Source organism: Rhea americana, unplaced genomic scaffold (assembly GCF_003343005.1).
Source record: "Rhea americana isolate MKP2758 unplaced genomic scaffold, rheAme1 scaffold_168, whole genome shotgun sequence".
Classification (NCBI taxonomy): Eukaryota; Metazoa; Chordata; class Aves; order Rheiformes; family Rheidae; genus Rhea; species Rhea americana.
Window position 1 is genome coordinate 6874 of NW_028185794.1, and position 20282 is coordinate 27155.

Below are 20282 nucleotides of genomic sequence, written 5' to 3' on the forward strand. Positions count from 1 at the left end.
CCTGGATGCAACCCTGTCTAACATGTAGGTGACCCTGCTGAGCGGGGAGGTTGGACTAGATGATCTCCAGAGGTCCCTTCCAACCTTACTGATTCTATGATTCTATGAAAGGGCTGCAAACAAAACTCATAATTTCCAAACCTCTCAGGTCTCTTATGAGAGCCCTGATATCCTGTTCACAGCAAGGCTTGGCTCTCCAAGGCTGCTGCCATGAGAATTATTCTTAAGAACTCAGAAGGTGGAGCTAACTCGCTCTGATTTGATAGGCGGCACAAGCAATCATCCACAGTAGGTCTAGAGAACTCAACACACTGCAGCATGTATAAGCAGTGTACTCAGCCAAGCACCAGGAGCATCAGGTTGAGGAATGCTGCTGGTTTGACTGCTCACCAGAGGAAAAAACAGCCACAGCAAACATGAGGACAGCTACTGGATATGTGCTAAGCATGTCAGCCTGGAGCAGAATCATAGAATGGATAAGGTTGGAAGGGACCTCTGGAGATCGTCTAGTCCACCCCAACCCTGCCCAGGCAGGGTCACCTAGAGCATATTAGACAGGATCGCATCCAGGCGGACCTTGAATATCTCCAGAGAAGGAGACTCCAAAACCTCTCTGGGCAACCTGGTCCAGTGCTCCGTCACTCTCCCAGGGAAGAAATTCCCCCTCATGTTCAGGCAGAACTTTCTGTGGTTCAATTTTCGCCCATTGCCTCTTGTCCTGTCAAATGGGACAGCTGAAAAGAGTTTGACACCCTCCCTTCAGGTACTCGTACACATTGATAAGATCCCTCCTCAGGCTTCTCTTCCCCAGGCTAAAGAGGCCCAGCTTTCACAGCCTTTCCTCACAGAGCAGATGCTCCAGCCCTCTGATCATCTTTGTAGCCCTGCACTGGACTTTCTCCAGTAGCTCCATGTCTCTCTTGTCCTGGGAAGCCCAGAACTGGACACAGTACTTGAGATGAGGCCTCACCAGGGCTGAGCAGAGGGGCAGGATCACCTCCCTCAACCTGCTGGCAACACTCTTCCTAATGTACCCCAGGAGACCATTGGCCTTCTTGGCCACTAGGGCACACTGCTGGCTCATAGTCAACTTGTTGTCCAGAAGTAGCCACCAAGAGCACCCAGGCACACCTTTGCCTCAGAAACTTCCTGTGCCTTGTGTAAGAGAGATCAGCTATGGAAAACACCCACTTTTGGACTCTGACAACTATCCTTGAAAGCACACACATCATATACCAGCAAGGCTACATCTCTTCAGTGACCAAGCACCACTCAGAAGCTGAGTGAAACTGTGTGTGGCAGCACACTCCTGTGAGTCCTGGGCACCACAACATTGCACTACTGGAGCCACAGCCAGTAGCATCCACCCAGCTGTGACTTACAGCTGTGACTTACAGGTCTCCCTGCAAGAGCTCTCTGTGCAGTGTGTTCATAAGCACAAGTGGTCACCCAACTAGAGGTGGAAAACTGCTGGTGGCATCCAGTACGGGGGAGAGGAGTGGAAAGGGAAGAGGATGAGAGTAAAGCAATAGGAAAAGCCACCCTTCTGGTAATCTCCCCTTCCCCCACACTAAGCATGCGTGTTATGCTCAAGGGTTTCCTGTTTTCCTGAAGTGTGCCAATAAAGCACACTGGCTGCCAGGTAACTACTGCAAAAGGAAAGACAGACCTTAAAATGATCTGAATTTGAAGACCACACCGCTCTAGTGAGAGTGCAAAGAAGCAAAATCTGATTCTCAAGCAGGTTTTGTGAAATTACTGTGCGAGCAGGCATTGCACAGAGCCTGAAGGATGCCAATAATAACAGCAGTGACACATGACTCTTCCACCAGTGTAATTTTTGTGGCGGTGGAAAATGAGGAAGATACCTGGGAAAATGGAGGCTTTTCTTCAACCATCTTTGGCTCCTTCCCTTTTGTTATAAACTTATGCCATGGAGGTGGCTCACATTTTGGTCTGGGAGAAGGTTTATCTGGTGGTGGTCTAGGCTTGATTTTCAGCAGTGGAACTGGCACAGTTCCTAGCCTGACTCTGTGCTCCAGATGGCTTTGGCTCAGCCTTTCCATGTCTCTGGGATTTGTCAGGGAGGTGGCATCCATCTTCCATTGCTGTATCCAGTACTTGGAAAACAACTTGACTGGCAACATCTTGGAGGGCTGAGAATAATGTCTCTTCGAGGTAATCAGGAGTGCCAGAGGGAAAGGGGCCAGGACAGTGGCAAGGAACATCGGGCAGGGCTGTTTTCTTCAGGACATCTGTGATTTTTTTTCCAAGCTCTTTGCTAGTGTCTAGTGGAGATGTCAGCATTGTCTTGAGAGGTGGAAAATCAGCTAACTTTTCAGAAACACTCTACAAGAGAAACAAAGAGGGTGAAGGTCTTGCCAGAGCAAACAAGAGCATTCATCAGAGGAAAATGACCTTTTAAGCATATGAACCACAGAGATGAAGGGAGGGAAGGCCCAATCTGAAATCCAAGCCTTGCTGAGCTTTTAATGAGAGGTCAATTGGAATTTCTGTCTTTAAATCAGGCAAGTTCAAATACTGACCCTGAGATGCATCCAAAGTCAAACAGCCCTGTGTCATGGTCCAGACACCATCAAATGCTGCTTAGCATGTGTTCTCCCAACACTTGCCGAGAGCAGTGTGGGACCCTAGCTAAGCTCAAGACATAGCTGCGCCTGTGCCTCTCCAGGCACAACGACAGGACCGCAAGCATCAGACTAAGATTACAACTTTTGTTCATCTGCACATGCAGGGCTGCCAAATCTTGCAGTCCTATTTTCTGAAGAGATTTGCTTAAAGCCCCACTCTCTGGAAATAAGACAGTGTCTGTTTTGGGGCACTTTTATCTTCATAGCTGTAGGAAAAAACTTTATTGGCATGATCCACATCCACCTTGAAAGGTTAAGCACATAACAGAACTTACAAAAGATAGCTCCATGTCTACGTCTAGGTCTAGCTCTAGCTATGTTTCTGGTTTAAAAGCTTGTAGTTTTCTAATTCCTATCCTATGGAGTTTTTTTGATAACTAAACCATGTGAATCTAATCTACAGCAAAACACCATTCACTTCCTCAACTTCCAGGTGACAGAGTTGTACATTTTTTCCATTTATAGCATCCAGACTGGTGGCATTTCAGGGTTGCACATGTGTTCAGGTCATTGTGAGAGAATGGCTTCTCTTTGGAAATGGAGCCTCTGTGAAATCCCTCAAAATCAGGTTGTAGATCAAAGAGTCAGMATGGTATGATACTATAAATGGTATGCTACTATAAATAGCCCATAGAAAGTATGGTATGATACTATAAACAGCCCATAGAAAGTACATGCCTTTAACAACTGCCTCCTGCCAATGCTGGGGCTCAGGTTTCAAGTAACGGAAGCCAAGAAGAGAAAGCCTCCATCATCTTCTTCTCCAGCTCCCTCATGCCCCAAACACATAGTGCCAGGTTCAGAGGAGGGGCTGACAAGGAGCTGATTGTGTGTATAGGTAAGTGTGAGTCCACAGTGAAAGGACTAAGGAGAAGACCTTGCTGGGTATATCTCTATGCAACAAAATATGGCTAGTTTCCAATGAAATTGGAATGTGTCTGTGGTGGCTTTCTTCTTTGCAAAAGGTCTTAGTGCCAGGAGATTTAGAGAGACATACCTTTGGGTGGAAAACCCTCACCACTTCTTCCATCCACTTCCTCTCATCCCTGCATGCAGTCTGGGCAGCAAATTTCTCCAGCATCCTCCACTCAGGGCTTTGCCCAGCTTTGCTTGTGACGTGCTTTTTCTGTTCTCTTTCTGAGCTGGGTGGAACAGCGTAGCGGCCAGAGCAGAAATGACTCCACTCTGTCCAACAGGAATACCTTTGAGGCTCACTGACTGAGCTTGAACTGAGCTCTCCATACACCATGACATCCCTTACTTGCTGGGTGGGATCTTCCATTACAGGCTGGAGGCTCTCAAACACATCCACATTGGCAAAGAAATCTGCAAAATTGGAGGAATGCTCAGCAGTTGAGTGGGAGGGAAAAAGGGGGCATGCTACTCCCTCTGGGCCTTTGCTGTGATGTTCCTCTCAAATATGCTCCAGGTGGAAACACCCCTATGACACCATGACTCCTTTGGGTTCTGGCATCCACAATGGGTCAGCAGTATAAACTGGGTGCTCCAGTTAGCGGGCTTTGGGGAGGACATGTCTCACTGCACAGGAGCAAAGCAAAGTATGTTTGTTCAGGAGGAGACTGGAAGGGCCAGGAGAAAAAAATCTCTTGGAGCCACTACAAAGTCGATCAGTTATTGCAGCCCTCAGGGTGGACACATGTTACAACTCCACTGTAAATCCACTGCAAGAAATAAACATGCTTTGGCTGAGGAATGGACTACATCCATAGTATTGTAATCACTAAAACAAGGACACTTCACACTCTCCTCTTGCCTTTCACTTGCAGCTATCTACCTTTTAGATGTACTAATGTACTGCACCACATAGGACAGAAGAGTTACTTGGATCACCTTGTAAGACAGGGGTAGAATAATCGGTCACAGGTTACAGGATGAGGTGCAGCCATCTCCACRCTTTATTTGCAARATTGTCCTTTCCCCTRCCTGACCTCTGTGARYAGAYTGACAGAARCTASRCARGTGGAGAGAGTCTTGGACTCCSTYAGCTAACTGGGMGYYCAAGTCCTACRTCAGTGCATGTTTTTGTGGGARGGGTMGTGCAAAAAGRGGGGTAGAATGGGTATGTAGTGCAGGGAAGTGGAAGAGTGATGTGTGGTGTGAGTCTGTGAAAAGATGAGGTATTTGGTATGTGCCTCCCAGGATAGGATGGGTGGGGAAGACTGGAAGAGATGCTGAGGACACCAAAACATGGGTCTCTGGGCTCAGGAGGACTACCTGTACCTGACAATCTTGGCCCACATGTGCTGAGATAGACTTGTGGTGTGGGAGGGAGTGTGCAGAAGCAGTGGCCTGGGTTTGGGGAGCCATGCAGTGGGCCATATTTATCTAGGTGCCTGCAAGTGGGGAACAACAATGAGAGATCATCTCTGTGGGGCAACAATAGAGGAGTCATGGTCTTCAATGCTAAAACTAGAAAAAACAAGTCAGAAAGTTGTTTTAGCTTTAGGGTGTTTTTCTCAAGCAGCACTGCAGTTTCTCTGAGCCTGGAGCGGGAGGATCTTACTGAGGCCAGGATTTATAACTAACATTCAAGCCCATGCTCTCCACCAGCTCCTTAGCAAGCACTGCAAAATTCCAAGCAGGAAAACCATTGTTGCAACAAGATGGAGCCTCAGGGAATGTGTCACAGGGCTATCGTGAACATAATGTGACCCTCCAAGCATACAGCAAGTGAGAAAATACCCTCCAACCCCAAAGAGCTATGGGACATTTCCTACAACGAGACTTCCTCTTTCCAACCACTGGTCCTACTTACAGCAATCTCACAAGGGCTGACGTTCATAGGTAGCACAGAATTGTTTTCCATGATTTCTTTTCGAACCAGGGGCTGGATCATGCAATCTTTTTCAATCACAAGTCAGTACATCTTGTACACTAAGTACACCTTGCAGTCATAAAAGAGAAGCTTGACTTGAAAGCCTGGGAAAGCCAGATGACTGAGCACATCCAAAGCTGAACGGGTGCCTACTTACCATGACTGTGATGTCATAAACAGGTAACCAGGCAAGCCCATCAGGCTGGGCAACACCGGCACCACTCCCTTGTAGGCCAATGCATACCACCAGGATCATCTTTGCTCTAGCACATGGGGTGATCTGAAGAACTGGTCCAAAGAAGTTTCCCAAAAAAGCAGAAATTTCCTTTGCTGTCTCATCCAAGGCTGGAGTTTGTCATTTTTGTTGAATATCATGAAATCTGGGCACCTCTGCTTTCTGCTTGTCAGGTTCTTTCAGCCTTGAAGCTTTTCGTTGCAGCTAATGGACATATGACTGTGGGTGCGCTTTTGCAGGGCCTGCATCTCAACCTCCATGCCTCTCTTGTCGCATGTGCTTTGCATGCCTGGCACCTGGAGGCACTGTCTACTGGAGGGACTAGGGGGTCCCAGTCAACTGTGAGGCAGACTGTAAGGTCTGGGGATCGACTGAGGCAAGAGGCAACTGGGAACAAGAAGATCCATGGGCCATCTCTGGGGAGACTGAATGCCTAAGCCCTCCTACTAAGGGATCCTCAGTGTGTGTGTAGGTGGTGTGGCAGGGGGTGGGGAGAGAGAAAGGAGACAGATAGGGGTCTGTGTATTTCACCTCCAAAGTATAAAAATAATTTTAAAACTGATCAGCCAAATCTTAGCCCCCATCTACATTCCCTGAAAATACTCTCAGCTTCATGGAAACATCCTTTCTGCTGCAGATTATTGGGTTATGTGAGAAAAAGCTCACTTTCACCAGCACAAAAGAGACCAGAGGAACAAGGTTGGAATCCAAATAATACTTTCACATGTTTTCTCCCAGGCCCATCACAGGAGAGTGATCAGTTCACAAATAGTTTGTCTCCACAAACATGAAAGAACTCAGAGAAACAACAGCAGGGAGAAAAATGATCATCCTTCCCTGACTCCTCCCAGGGCTGTCCCAGCAGAGCCATTCAGGAGTGAAACTCACCTGTGAGTCACAGGAGTGGCTCTTCTGACTGCCTCTTGGACTGAGAGGTGTTATGGACTCAGGGGGGAAAAGGTTTCAGATTGCTCAAAACTTGTTATGGGATGTTTGGGGGCAGGACCAAAAGGCAGAGGGATGGAGGGATCTGGATGATACAGGAAGGGTCAAGCATGGGAAAATAGAGGGATAAGAGGTTTAAAAAGGGCTGGAGGCTTGCAGATTGGGACTGGTCAGTAAACTTATCTGGCACCTGATCAGCAGTCTGACCTCTCTTCCCATTAAACTCCATTTTTAACATTTGTGTATGGAAGTCTAAGTGGTGGGACAAAGGGTCCAGGGCCTGCGTGTATGTGGAGCCAGCAAGGGGAGCAAGTAAGTGTAGGTACGTGTGGTTACAAGGGAATATGAGACCAGGCAAGCAGAGTAAAGGTGAAGTGGTTTGGAAACCAGGTGTATATGTGTATCTCTAACGGTGAGGCACCTAGAGGATTTGGCTATCGGAGGGACCAGGCCMTCCCAGGCAACTGCAGGAGAAACCGTAAGGTCTGGGGATTGACTGAGAGACCCGTGTATATGTGTGTCTGTGTGTGTGTCTCTATGCAGGAGGCAACTGAGGACAGGAGGATCCACAAGCCATTCTGGCGAGARTGAGTGTCTAAGTCCACCCCCTGTGGGATCCTCATTGTGTGTGTAGGTGGATGAGAAGTGGAAGGGGCAGAGAGKATTTGTGCATGTGTGTGTACCAGCAGCAGGAGGAGTTTAAGCCTGAGGGACTTGCATGCCCAGGTTACCAGCAACTGGGTAGAGTGAGGATCTGGGACAAGTTACTAGAAGACTTCAGTGTCCAAGCCCATGAGCTGGAGGGATCCACATTGTATAAATAAATATATTTCCCACTAATGGACCCTTCCCCTGTTGCAGTGCTCTGTCACCCTCATAGTAAAGAACTTTTTTCTTAGATTCATAGAATCATAGAATCATAGAATCAGTAAGGTTGRAAGGGACCTCTGGAGATCATCTAGTCCAACCTCCCCGCTCAGCAGGGTCACCTACATGTTAGGCAGGGTTGCATCCAGGTGGGCCTTGAATATCTCCAGAGAAGGAGACTCCAAAACCTCTCTGGGCAACCTGGTCCAGTGCTCTGTCACCTTCCCAGTGAAGAAATTCCCCCTCACATTCAGGCGGAACTTCCCGTGCTTCAGTTTCTGCCCACTGCCTCTTGTCCTGTCACATGGGACACCTGGAAAGAGTTTGTCCCTGTCCCCTTGACACCCTCCCTTCAGGTACTTGTACACATTGATAAGATCCCCCCTCAGGCTTCTCTTCCCCCAGGCTAAACAGGCCCAGTACTCCAGGTGAGGCCTCACCAGGGCTGAGTAGAGAGGCAGGATCACCTCCCTCAACCTGCTGGCAACACTCTTCCTAATGTACCCCCAGGAGATCATTGGCTTTCTTGGCCACTAGGGCACATTGCTGGCTCATGGACAACTTGTTGTCCACCGGCACTCCCAGGTCCTTTTCTGCAGAGTTACTCTCCAGAAGAGTCAAGAAGGTCAGCCCCCAGCCTGTACTGGTGCATGGAATTACTTCTTTCTAGGTGCAGGACTCTGCACTTACCCTTGTTGAACCTCATGAGATTCCTCTCCACCCAGCTCTCCAGCCTGTCCAGGTCTCTCTGAATAGCAGCACAGCCCTCTGGTGTATCAGCCGCTCCTCCCAGCTTGGTATCATCAGTAAATTTGCTGAGGAGGCACTCTGTCCCCTCATCCAAGTCACTGATGAAAAAGTTGAACAGGATGGGATTCAGATCARACTTCCTGTGTTTCGGTTTGTGCTCATTGCCTCTCATCCTGTCACTGGGCACCACTGAAAAGAGTCTGGCCCCATCCTCTTTACATCCTCTCTTCAGATATTTATATGCATTGATAAGATCTCCCCTCAGACTTCTCTTCTCCAGGCTGAACAGGCCCACCTCTCTCTACCTTTCCTCATATGACAGATGCTCCAGGCCCTTAATCATCTTAGTAGCCCTACACTGGAATTACTCCAGGAGCTCCATGTCTTTCTTGTATTGAGGAGCCTAGAACTGGACACTACTCCAGATGCAACCTCACCAGGGCTGAGTTGAAGGGGAGGATTACCCCCCTCAACCTGCTGGCAAAGTTCTTCCTTGTGCAGGCCAGGATGCCATTGGCCTCCTTGGCCACAAAAACGTATTACTGGCTCATGGTTAACTTGTTGTCTGCTAGAACTCCCAGGTCCTTCTCTGCAGAGCTTCTTTCCAGCAAGTCAGCCCTCACCCTGTACTGGTGCATGGGGTTATTCCTCCCTAGATGAAGGACCCTGCACTTCCCTTTGTTGAAATTCATGACATTCTTCTCCGCCCATTTCTCCAGCCTGTCCAAGTCCCTCTGAATGGCAGCACAGCCCTCTGGTGTATCAGCCACTCCTCTCAGTTTTGTATCATCAGCAAACTTCCTGAGGGTGCACTCCATCCCTTCATCCAGGCCACTGAGGAATAAGTTGAACAGTACTGATTCCAGTACTAACACCTAGAGAATACTGCTATCTACAAGCCTCCAAACAGACTTTGCACTACTGATGACAACCCTTTGAGCTCTGCCTTTCAGACAGTTCTCAATCCACTTCACTGTCTCCTCATCTATTCCGCACTTCCTGAACTTGCCTATGAGAATGTTATGGGAGACAGTGTCGAAAGCCTTCCTGAAGCCAAGGGAGACAACAGCCACTGCTCTTCCCTCATCAACCCAGCTAGTCATGCCATCATAGAAGGCTATCAGGTTTGTTAAGCATGATTTCCCCGTGGTGAATCCATACTGGCTACTGTTGATCACCTTTTTATGTGTCCAGGTGGGTCCATGTGCCTGGAAGAGCGTGCACTGTGTGCATGCTGACTATGGACCATCCATGTTTGTGTGCCCAGCCTTGTGTACGTGTGTATGCAAGTCTACACAGGAGTGCGAGCTTGGCCCTGTGTCCATGCAGGCACACACTGTCCATCTGTGAGTGGCTCTGTAGGCACAGAGCTCCACCTACTGCTGTGTCATTGCAGCTGCTGAATGTATCCATGCATGGAGCTGCACCCAAACCTGGCAATGCCCAATGCTTACAGATAGAATCACTGGGATGGGAGAGAGCAGATATTTCCCTCCTCTGTCTCCTGCAGGGAGAGGTAGGCTCAGGACAGAGGGGAATGCTTTTTCCATGCAGAGCAGGCAGCTAATGGAAGCTGGAGGAGAAAGAAGCACCACATCTCCAGCTATGCTGCACAATATCTTTTATAAGGAAGGAAAAAATCTAGTGAAACAGTACAAAGACACATGTTCCTAGGGTTTGGTGAAATACAGAGAATTGCTTGTTTCCGCAGGACAAGTGCTATGGAAAGTGCTTGTGTTTTCCCTTTCCACCTCTGCCTTCTGGCAATCACATCCCCCCAAGAGCAATTTCTAATTCTGAAACCCTCCCATCCCACAGTGTGCAGGCTCTGTAGGACAGCTTTTGACACTGTCTCCTGTAACATCCCTATCGACAAGCTGATGAAGTGCTGATGGATTAATGAACAGTGAGCTGGACTGAAAACTGACTGACCAGCCAGTTGGTTTTGATGGTGATTTTGATCAGTGGCATAAAGTCCAGCTAGAGGCTAGTCACTAGTAGTATACCCTAGGGGTGGATATGGGGTCCAGTGCTGTTTAGCCTGCTGGCTGCCTTCTTGCCAATGCAGCCCAGGATGCAGCCAGCTTCCTCGAAGCTAGGGCACATGGATAACCCACACTGGGTTTCTTGTTTATAGTAATATGAAACTAGGATTTGGAGTAGCAACAGCATTGCAATGCTTAAAGCCCCCTCCCCCCACTTTTATTTTTGCCCTTGATGTCCCTTGCCACTCCCAACATGAGTCCAGCTTTGCCTTTTCTAACATCATTGCTGCATGCCCTGGCAACGTGGCTCTGTTCCTGCTTTCTCATCTGTCCCTTTTTTAACCTCCTATGTCTTTCCTGTCTGCTTTGAAGCTCTCTCGTGAGTTTCCCTTTTAGCCAAGCTTGTCACCTGGAACATCTTTTTTTTCTTGAGCATTAGGGTGGACTTACTCATACTTGGGGAGGTGGTCCTTAAAGACCTGCCATCTTTCCCCAGGTCCTTAGCCTGTCAGAGCTGCTTCCCATGAAGCCCCACCCACCCATTTCCTGAATATGCTGGCATTGACTCTCTTGAAGCCTGGGCTCTGTATTCTCTTACTTGTCTTCTACTCTCCCGTCTCTCCACAGCTAGACAATCTCATGGTCACTCCAGCCAAAGCTGCCATTGATTATTACATCCTCAGCCAAGTCTTCCTGGTTCATGAGCAGAACCAGCCTTGGCCCTCCTTCACACATACAGAAGATGTAAGAGTTATCCCCAACTTCCCGAGCCTCAAGGGTTACCTGAGTCCCAACATGTTGCTCTCCTGAAGAGGCTGCAGAGCGGAAAATCTGCATTGTAAGAGTTGACTGCAACCTGGCATTCACCTTGAGCTTTTACAGAAGATTTTGCCCCCTTCTCATCATGAGTGGGTGGACCATAACAAGGGAATAAGGAAATAAAATCAAGGGACCATAATAAGTGGACCATAACATGGGAATGGCACCAAATCCATCTCTTCTCTACAGATGCAGGTATAAGCACAAACTTATAAGCACAAACTATGCACAAACTGGAGCTAATACACACACTATAAGGATATTTGGCTAACTATTCAAAATGAACACAGAGATCAGATAGTGATCAGAGGATCAATGACARGATGGAGAACACAGACAACCTGATCCATCTGAATTAGTTATTCTTAAGACCATCAAAGGTGAATGACTGAGCCATTGTCCACAGTGCAGAAACCTGCTGTGGTGATTCAACAGATGAAATTGTTTCCCAAGTGCTATGAAAACTCAAGTGGGCTACTGCATAAAGGAGTATAGGATATGTGGGCATGCAGTGAAAGTTTATCATTAAATAAAATAATTTGAGGGTAATACAGAACTTATTATGGGTTGCTGAGGGAAAAGGCCAAAGACAGAGAAAAGGAGGTATCAAAGTGTATCAGGAAGCAAAAAGCATGGGAAATGCAGAGAAGGGGAGATAAAAGAGACCAACCATATGTAAACAAGCTGCCAGTCAGTATATTTGTCTGGCCAAGCCCTGCACCTGGTCACTGCAGTTTGTCTTATCTTCTTTCTTACCTACTTTTTCTTCTTTTTTTTTCCTACCTATTTGCTGCCTGAGACACTCCATTTTATGTGCACATGTGTGAATTTGTGTGAGTTACTGGGTAGTGAACATAACACTGTGGAGTAAGACAAGAAGCCTGAAAGCCAGATTCTGGAGAGACAGAAGTTTAGGGGGTCAAAAACTGGAGAGACTTCTTGCTCAGGGAGCAAGATACCAGAGAGATCCTAAGTGTGACATCCATCTACTGGACAGACTGGAACTCTGGGTGCCAGATACTGGAGACACCATAGGTCTAGGAGCCAGGTATTGAAGAAACCGATGAAAGTTACTTACTTTTTCCAAAATGTTTTTAGTATATGTATACCAATGGCATTGTGAAAAAAAAAAGTTCTGCTAGGTCAGTGAAAACATTGCATGGTCAGAAACTTCCATTTTATACAGTGGCAAAAAGTATTGTAACTACCTTACAATGTATCTTGATATCACTCTTTAATTCCATCCCTGTCACATGACATTCATTTCTTATACCTCAGTAAGAATCTCCTTCATTTCTTTTGTGCACGATTGTTCATCCTATCTCATGCTCTCATACTTTTTATCATGTCCTTTTGTGGATTATTCAGTTGTCATGTACAACTTCTTTAAGGTCTAGTTTCAATAACAGCTTTAAGAATTCTGCTAAATATACAAGTCTTCAGTAAATCCTACTAAGGCTAGGCTTCTGGGCATAGTTCTGGATATCAAAACTTTGGACATCAGAAGTTATATAAGGTGAAACCCAGCTCTTACATCTTCAACATTGGTAATAAGCTCACCTATAATTCATTAGCTCTGTGACAAAAAATCCGTTTCTGCATACAAATACCAGTGCTTCAGGAATATTAGGAAGATCAGCAAGCATGATTCATCTCTTCTCTGTAATCACAGCCAAGGTGTTTCAGATATATTCAGTGGCAACTCATTGTCTGGAACTGAGAGTGCTGTAGCTGTGCTCATCTCCAGCTGTGCTACTCCTGGAGTAAGGAAATAAGGAAATTAAGACCTCTACTCGTCCCCAAGTTCTGTCCAGAAATTCCACACCACAAAAGCAAAAGCTATGATCAAGTAGAAAGCATGCCCACTGCCTTTTCAGCAAGTGTGTTACCTGAATAAGAGCTAATGAATATCCAGAATGGCTCCTGATTTGTGCATGGAGAGATATAAGAGGCCCAGGCTCTTCAGGAGGCAGTCTGAGCAGCTAACTGGGAGCTGGTAAAGGCCAGCTTGCCAGTGATACTCCATTACTATTTCTGCCATGGTCCTCTTTTACACTAGAAGAGTCCTCTGACAACATTCATGCATAATTTTCACTCTCAAACACCCTCTTCATTTCTTCATGTTACCTTCAGGGACACAAAACACAGATACTGGGCAGAATATTAATAAAAAAATGAAAATCACCACACCTCATTAGGCTGCAACCCTTTTTGAACTGAAAAAACTTCACCAGCAAGAGCATCCATAATTTGGGACTGTGATAGATGGCTGTAATAGGTGGGATTCAAAAGAGATCTAGGGTAAATAATACACCATATGAGTATGGACAGTTTATTCCACAGAATGCAAACACTCAGTTATTGGGCACAAGCCAGTCTGCACCGAGTTGGTAGAAAGTTTCTCCCAAAAGATCTCTCTTTGATTTGGCCCATGAAGAAAGCACACACAATAGCCTTGTCCAGCGCAGTCCTTTCTACAGCAGCATAGAGCTGAAAATCAGGGAGTGTCATGCAGGTAGGGAAACAGGTTCTTCACAACTCTATTGCTAGAAAACTGCTTCCCCACAGAGAGTACTGGCCCAATGCTGAAGTTAGCTTAATTTCTACTCATTCTGATTCCACCTGAACTTCAATTAACCTCATGTGGAAACTTAAGTCCTATATTTTCTTACATATGTTGTTATAAAATATTATGCCACAACATATCTTTACTTCCAAGTATAGATATGAGAGCTTGTCAAATCTTCAGTTTGCCTCAAGGGAAGCTGTTCATAATGGCCAAAAAAGAAGTGCTGGGAGGAATATGCGAGTGCTTAGGGAAGGCACAAAAGTGCTGCCTGATTGTACCATAGGGGATTGCTCTGAGAAGAAAAGTGCACATCTGTCTTGTTCATAATGTCCTTTCTGGAAGTTGGGGTCACCATCTTTAGAAGCTTTGAGGAAAGTATTTAGCATGGTCAGAGGAGTGGAATTCAGATCAAGAGGCTTGATATAGTTGTCTAAACATACTGACTTCATGCCATTAAAATCATTGTTTTATACCCAAGCCTTTGGAACAGCTCTGCCGGGTTAGTACAGTACCTACAAGATCTGCATGTCATTCTGAAGTGGCAGTTTGAAGGCCATGCAGAATATCTTTGAGCCTATAAAGTGTCAGTAAACTCCTGCATTTAGGTTTTTGTATCCTACTGTTGATGGAATTTAAATGCTGTTCTAATTAGATTCCCGGGGGCCAAACATCCAGTTTGGCAAGCCAGCACAAACTCATACACACACACAAAGACTCTTCAGCAGCAAGAAGTTTATTAGTAGATACTTACAAACAGACCGACCCGATGGTAATCTCGAGAAGGACCACCTCAATGCTTGCCCCGATCGTCTGCATGATGAGAGAGTCGGCAGGCACAATCTTTTTGGGTGTCCCCGAGGAGGCAACGTGGTCCTCTGTTGTGTAGCAGCCTCTCTCTCCTTCAGAAAAACTCCGGTATTTATGATTATTTGTGGTAGGTGGGAGTCCCAGCACCTGGGGTCAGCAAGTGCAAGGAGTCTAGCCCAACTCCGCCCCAGTTGCATAACCAGGCTATGATACTGCGCACGCATGCAGACTTATTTCAGGGACTACATTTGACTTTGGGGGTCACTATTTCATTACTCTTCAACTTCTGACCTTCATGTTGACTGCTTCTCATGGTGATTCTGTGGCTTCCAGCCACAGAATCTATATGTAACCAACCGCTGTTCTTTCTCACAGATTTCCAAGACCTTGTTAGTTACTTATTTGTATCCCGCTTAACACAGCAGTATTGTTCTAGGCACTAAAAAGTTACAGCACTAGGCCATTCTCACCAATCATCAGATAGTACAGATACAAAAAGTTACAACAGGGACCATTTCCATCAAGTATCAGGTAGTACAGATACAGATGCCTGTCTGACATGGGGACAACTGAGTTTGGATATCTTCAGGGTCTGTCGCTCAGGAGTCTATCCACATCTGAAACACCTCATCATACTTGCAGGTTTCACAAGATTGGCACATATGAAACAGAACCAACTAGTTCCTGTAACTTTCTGGAGCAATAGGTGGAGGACATGAAAGCTTCTTAAATATCTTAAGTAGATATCTGTTCTTCGGCAACAAAATCACACCCATGTTCTGAAAGTAAGTGCTATCACTATCAGATGCTTGCTGCTGTTTGATGAATCTGAACTGTCAGGTTGCATGCAATCTTTCTAAAATCTGTTGATTGTAAATGCAAGAGGGTTTGGCCAACTGGGTCAAGGCATTATATCCACAAATCATACTTGTAGCCAAGAGTTTGCCCTCCATTCTCTGCATCTAGGCCATCATGCTGACAATTCAAAGTACCCCTTTACTCTATCTTCAGAAACCACAAGCTTATGCCAGCACATCTAGTTTCTGAGAGCGTGGAACTGCAGTCCAGGCAAAGACTGAAGGTGGTGAATGTCTATGTTAAGAACCACAGCATCCTACAAGAGAATCATTCAACTGCCTAACCACAGCTACCAAGTCATCATTTAATACCTTAGATTATCCAGAACAACTACATGGGGTTATCAGCTGTGACTCAGGACCTGCAAGACACATGCATGATGTATTGACTGCTGGAGGCCAGGTGGGATACCATAAGATATCTAAAATGACAGAAGAAACATCAAGCCCTTGAATATCTCCTTTAATTTAGATCTATGCAATTAACTTCCAAACATTTAAAACTACAGGAGATAATCAGTAAATTTTCAATCTCTTACAAAATAGTGTCCTCTTGCCTTTTTCCCTTAAAAATATCAGAGGTAGAGTAACCACGTTCTGAGTTTTGTCCTTATTTTAATCATTTTCCTCCAAGGAAGAATTTTCTYCCTATTTTTTTTTTCAGGGCACATTTCACTTCCTGGTTCCTAAGAGTGTAGATTAAAGGATTTAGAGCCGGGGTGACAACACTGTACATGAGAGACACCTGCATTTCCCTTTTGGTGGAGCTTCCTGAGGAGGGAGGTGTGTAATTGAAGAAAACTGGTATATACAGCAGAACTACAACAGTGAGATGGGAGGCACAAGTGGAGAAGGCCTTCCATTTTCCTCCAYTGGACTGAACTTTCAGGAAGAGGAAGAAGATAATATAAAGATAGGAGAGGAGTATGACAGTGAAGGGGACTAGAGCAATGGATGTGGTGACAACATTTAGGAGGGTCAGGTTGAGGCTGGTGCTACTGCAAGCCAAATTCAAAAGTGGTTTGATGTCACAGAAGAAGTGATTGATGTGTCTGTGGCCACAGAAGTGCAGCCGAGAGGTCATGATTGAGTGCATCATGGCATGGAAAAACCCAGTAGTCCAGGTGGCCCCAGCCAGCAACAGACATGTCCGTGAGCTCATGACCAGAGTGTAGCGCAATGGGTTGCAAATGGCCACATAGCGGTCATAGGCCATGATGGCTAGGAGCACAGCCTCAGTACTGCCCAGGAAGTGGAAGAAGTAGAGCTGGGCCAAGCACCCACCAAAGGAGATGGGCTGATGCCCAAAGAGAAAGCCAATGAGCATCTTGGGAACAGTAACAGTAGAGTAGAAGATGTCCAGGCAGGAGAGGTTTCCCAGGAAGAAGTACATGGGTGTGTGGAGACGAGGCTCAACTATCACCATGGTCACAATGGCACTGTTTCCCAGAAGATTGGTCAGGTAGAGCAACAGGAAGGTGGYGAAGAAAAAGTGCTGTAACTCCTGGAGATCAGTAAGGCCCAAAAGGATGAATTCATTCACCTCTGTCTGGTTCAGCATTACTGGAACAAGGACAAGCAAAGGCAAAATGTCAAGGTTTCACAGCTGTGAGAAAAAAAGTATTACAGTATTCATTTATTTCTGTGCTATTTTAATACAAATGAATGCATAAACATGTGCAAAACACAATGCATGAAATAAAACATAAAAGCTGAATAGAAACACAATAAATGTATATGAACAAAAACAGCTAAAATGTATTTTCTCCTACTTTCTCTCTGTAACAAGAATGAAGAAAACTAAAAATATAACAGAATGAAAAATACTAAAACAAAGCCTTTCTTCTATGCATACAGCGGAACGTGAACGATATGAAACACTGCTTTTTCTTCCACTCCAGTCACACTCGTATTTCAGTTCTGTCTGTCTATAACTTCCCAGTACAGTCTTCAATCTCATCTGCAATGCTTCTAACTCACTCTTAATGCTCTCTTACCTCTATTCTGCCTATATTTCATTAAGCCATTTTCAATTTTCATGTTTCTAATGATTACCATCTCTTCTTGATATTTTATTTTTATCTTAAAAAATGTACATCTTGCAGTTTTCAGCAATGATAATCACTGAAAGATGCCCCATGGTGTATGCAATCATCAATATTTCTTTTGTACTTTACTAAGAAGTAAAGAAGAGAATGCTTCAGCAGACTATCTCAAACTCAGCACATGTTCTCATTCTTTTTTCTGTTCCAAGCAGGTTTATTTATCATTCTGGATAAGAGCTGATCGTATGGAATAAGAATAAAAAGTTCTGAGATAATTTTTCTAGGACAGGTGGGCATGTATATTTCTGGTTTACATTATACACTGCAAATTCTGCAAGATGAGTCTTTTTCTTTGTTCATTCAGTGCAGAGAAGATAAAGTGATAATCAGTATTAGTGAATATAACTAATGAGAACGTAGTTACTTCCAAAACATTTCTTTTAATGAAGTTAAAGCACATACACACAAATTTCATAATTTTTTGTTTCTCTCATTATAATATATACTTTTATTGAAAAGAAGTGATTTTTTTAAAGTCATTATGATTTATTTCCAGTCCAATCACTCACTTTCTTGTATTTCTTTGGATTATTCTTTTACTATAAATACAATAAACAGACAAAAAGAAATTATTTTCCTAATAAAAAACTGAGCATGTAGCCAAAAACTAATTTACGCATATGTATGCACTGTACTAATTTATGCACTATTAAAAATGATCATATGTATCTGAAAAYACTTCTATCCCAATCTTTGAACAAGTTGTATTGGAAACGTTACAGTTAATCATATTATGGAGTCATCAACCAACCAGTGTTGCCTAGATTTGAAGAAATAAAGGTTTTAAATTCAAATACCTCCATTTATACATACTACTTGCCACCTTCAAGTGTACAATTGATCTTCATTGAAATCCATGTGTAGAAAGATATCACTGCATTAAGGTATGTTCCCTCCAATTCTTTTTATCTCTTAGTCACTTTCATTTTCTCTTTCTTCTAACTATTTTCTTACCTTTCTGACACATCCCTTCTCTTTCACAGATGCTGACTTTTTTTTTTTTTTTTTTTACAATTAACTGATGAATACATCAGTACATCAAAGGAAAGTATCCCTCTCAAACATTTTTTTTGAAAAACTCTTTCTTAAATACAAATGCAAAGAAAAGTCTTTTCATGATGAAGCTTGCCTGTTTTTCCAACTGTATCAATTACATAACAAAAAATTTTCTGTGGTTTTGTAGTAGGGCAGAAAGCAAAGCTGAGGATGAATGTATTAATTTTGTGGTGTTAAAAGACTGAGAATTTCTGCCGTACTATTTTCTTGCATACCTACCTGGCATTTTTCTAGTTGAGAGATTAATACTGTCACTGCAATGAAAAGCCGTGCTGTAAAATTCTCAGAGATTTTTAGCTATTCCGGTAAGATGCAAGGAGGAAGCTTTTCAGACTATACTAGAAATCTCTGATGACCTAGCTAGAGGACAAGAAAGTCTTTTTATTATGTTAATGACATACAAAATACCAACAACATCTTGGGAAGTAAATTTCCAGTTTCTTTGATCARTCTCCTGAGATGAGATCTGTGATTCACTGGTGAGTTGCAGAACAAAGAAGTCAAATATTCCCTAAACATAATTCATAGATGAGTCGCTTGAAAAGCAGTAAAGAGCAAATGAAGCAACCCACAGGACTAGATAATAAAAATAAAACCAAAACACAAATATCTTCATCTCAGTGCACATAATTTACGGCTGAATACAGGTGACAAAGGCATAAATCTTGCAATTCCAGCTGAATTTGAATAGTATTGGACTAAATTACTTCTTGAAACTTTTAAAAATATTAATCTGTCAAACCAAGTCTATATTCCATCCATTTTGATCTATTAGCTCTTATTGGGTTTGGAGTTTAGATTTTTGGGGGTGGTGAGGAGGGTTGTATGTGACAGATAAGGAGGAGTTTCTGGCCTGATTATAATCAAGGAACATCACAAATTTGCTTCGTAATGTTCATTTTGTCTCCCATAGGAAAGTTTCCACAACTGGTTACAGAAGTAGCATATTCATTTGCAATACAAGTAGTTCAGGTGTAGTAATATAAATCACACAGGAGTAATATAAATCACACAGGAAATAGTGAATCACAAACATGTCTCTTTCTGAGAAGGTGGATTCTTACATATTCTCTATAAAGTTCCTGGCAAGTCAGCTCCAAATTAATCTCAGGTTTGAAAACCTAGCACAGTCAGCACAGTTTCACAGACACACAGAAACGCAGGTTTGGAGAAACCTTTGTAGACTCTGGTGCACCCCCACACACACACTCAAAGCAGGAATCACTTGATAGATAGTTCACAGTCTTATCCAATGAAGTTTTGAATATCTCCAAGGATATTCAAACAAACTCTCTTAGTAAATTCTTTCAATATTCGAATATTATGAGGAAGAAAAAGATTTCCCTAGTATCTACTCAGAATTTCCCATATTCCAACTTGTGCCCATCGCTTTTCATCTTATCACAATACTTCTCTAAGAAACATCTGTTTTCATCTCCTCTACACCCTCACTGTAAGTAGCTGCAGCAAAAAAATCTCTCATGATTCTTCTCTTCCTAGGAATGAACAAGTCCAGGTCTCCCAGTATCTCCACCAGGTAAGTCAGACCCTAATCAGCCAGGTGACCCTGTCTTCATCCACAGGACTTGTTCCACAATGGCCATGTCTTTCCAGTACTGGGAAGTCCACGACTGGAAATACTGTTCCAAATATGGTCTCCCAAATGCCAAGGAGTGGGAAAGGATCCCTGGCCTCAACCTGTTGCCTGCACTCTTGCCAGTGCAGCCCAAGATATGGTTGGCCTTCACTGCTGCAAGGGCACACTCCTGACTCGTGTTTGCCTTCTTCTCCGCCTGGACC

General features: G+C 44.3%; 1 protein-coding gene across 1 annotated transcript; it reads right to left on the reverse strand.

The window, feature by feature from the left end:
* Positions 1 to 15940: 15940 nt before the first annotated feature.
* Positions 15941 to 16882, reverse strand: LOC146598196 (olfactory receptor 12D3-like). Its single transcript, XM_085300678.1, has one exon. It carries the CDS (start codon positions 16880 to 16882, stop codon positions 15941 to 15943), a length of 942 nt encoding a protein of 313 aa, XP_085156804.1.
* Between the last annotated feature and the right edge of the window lie 3400 nt (positions 16883 to 20282).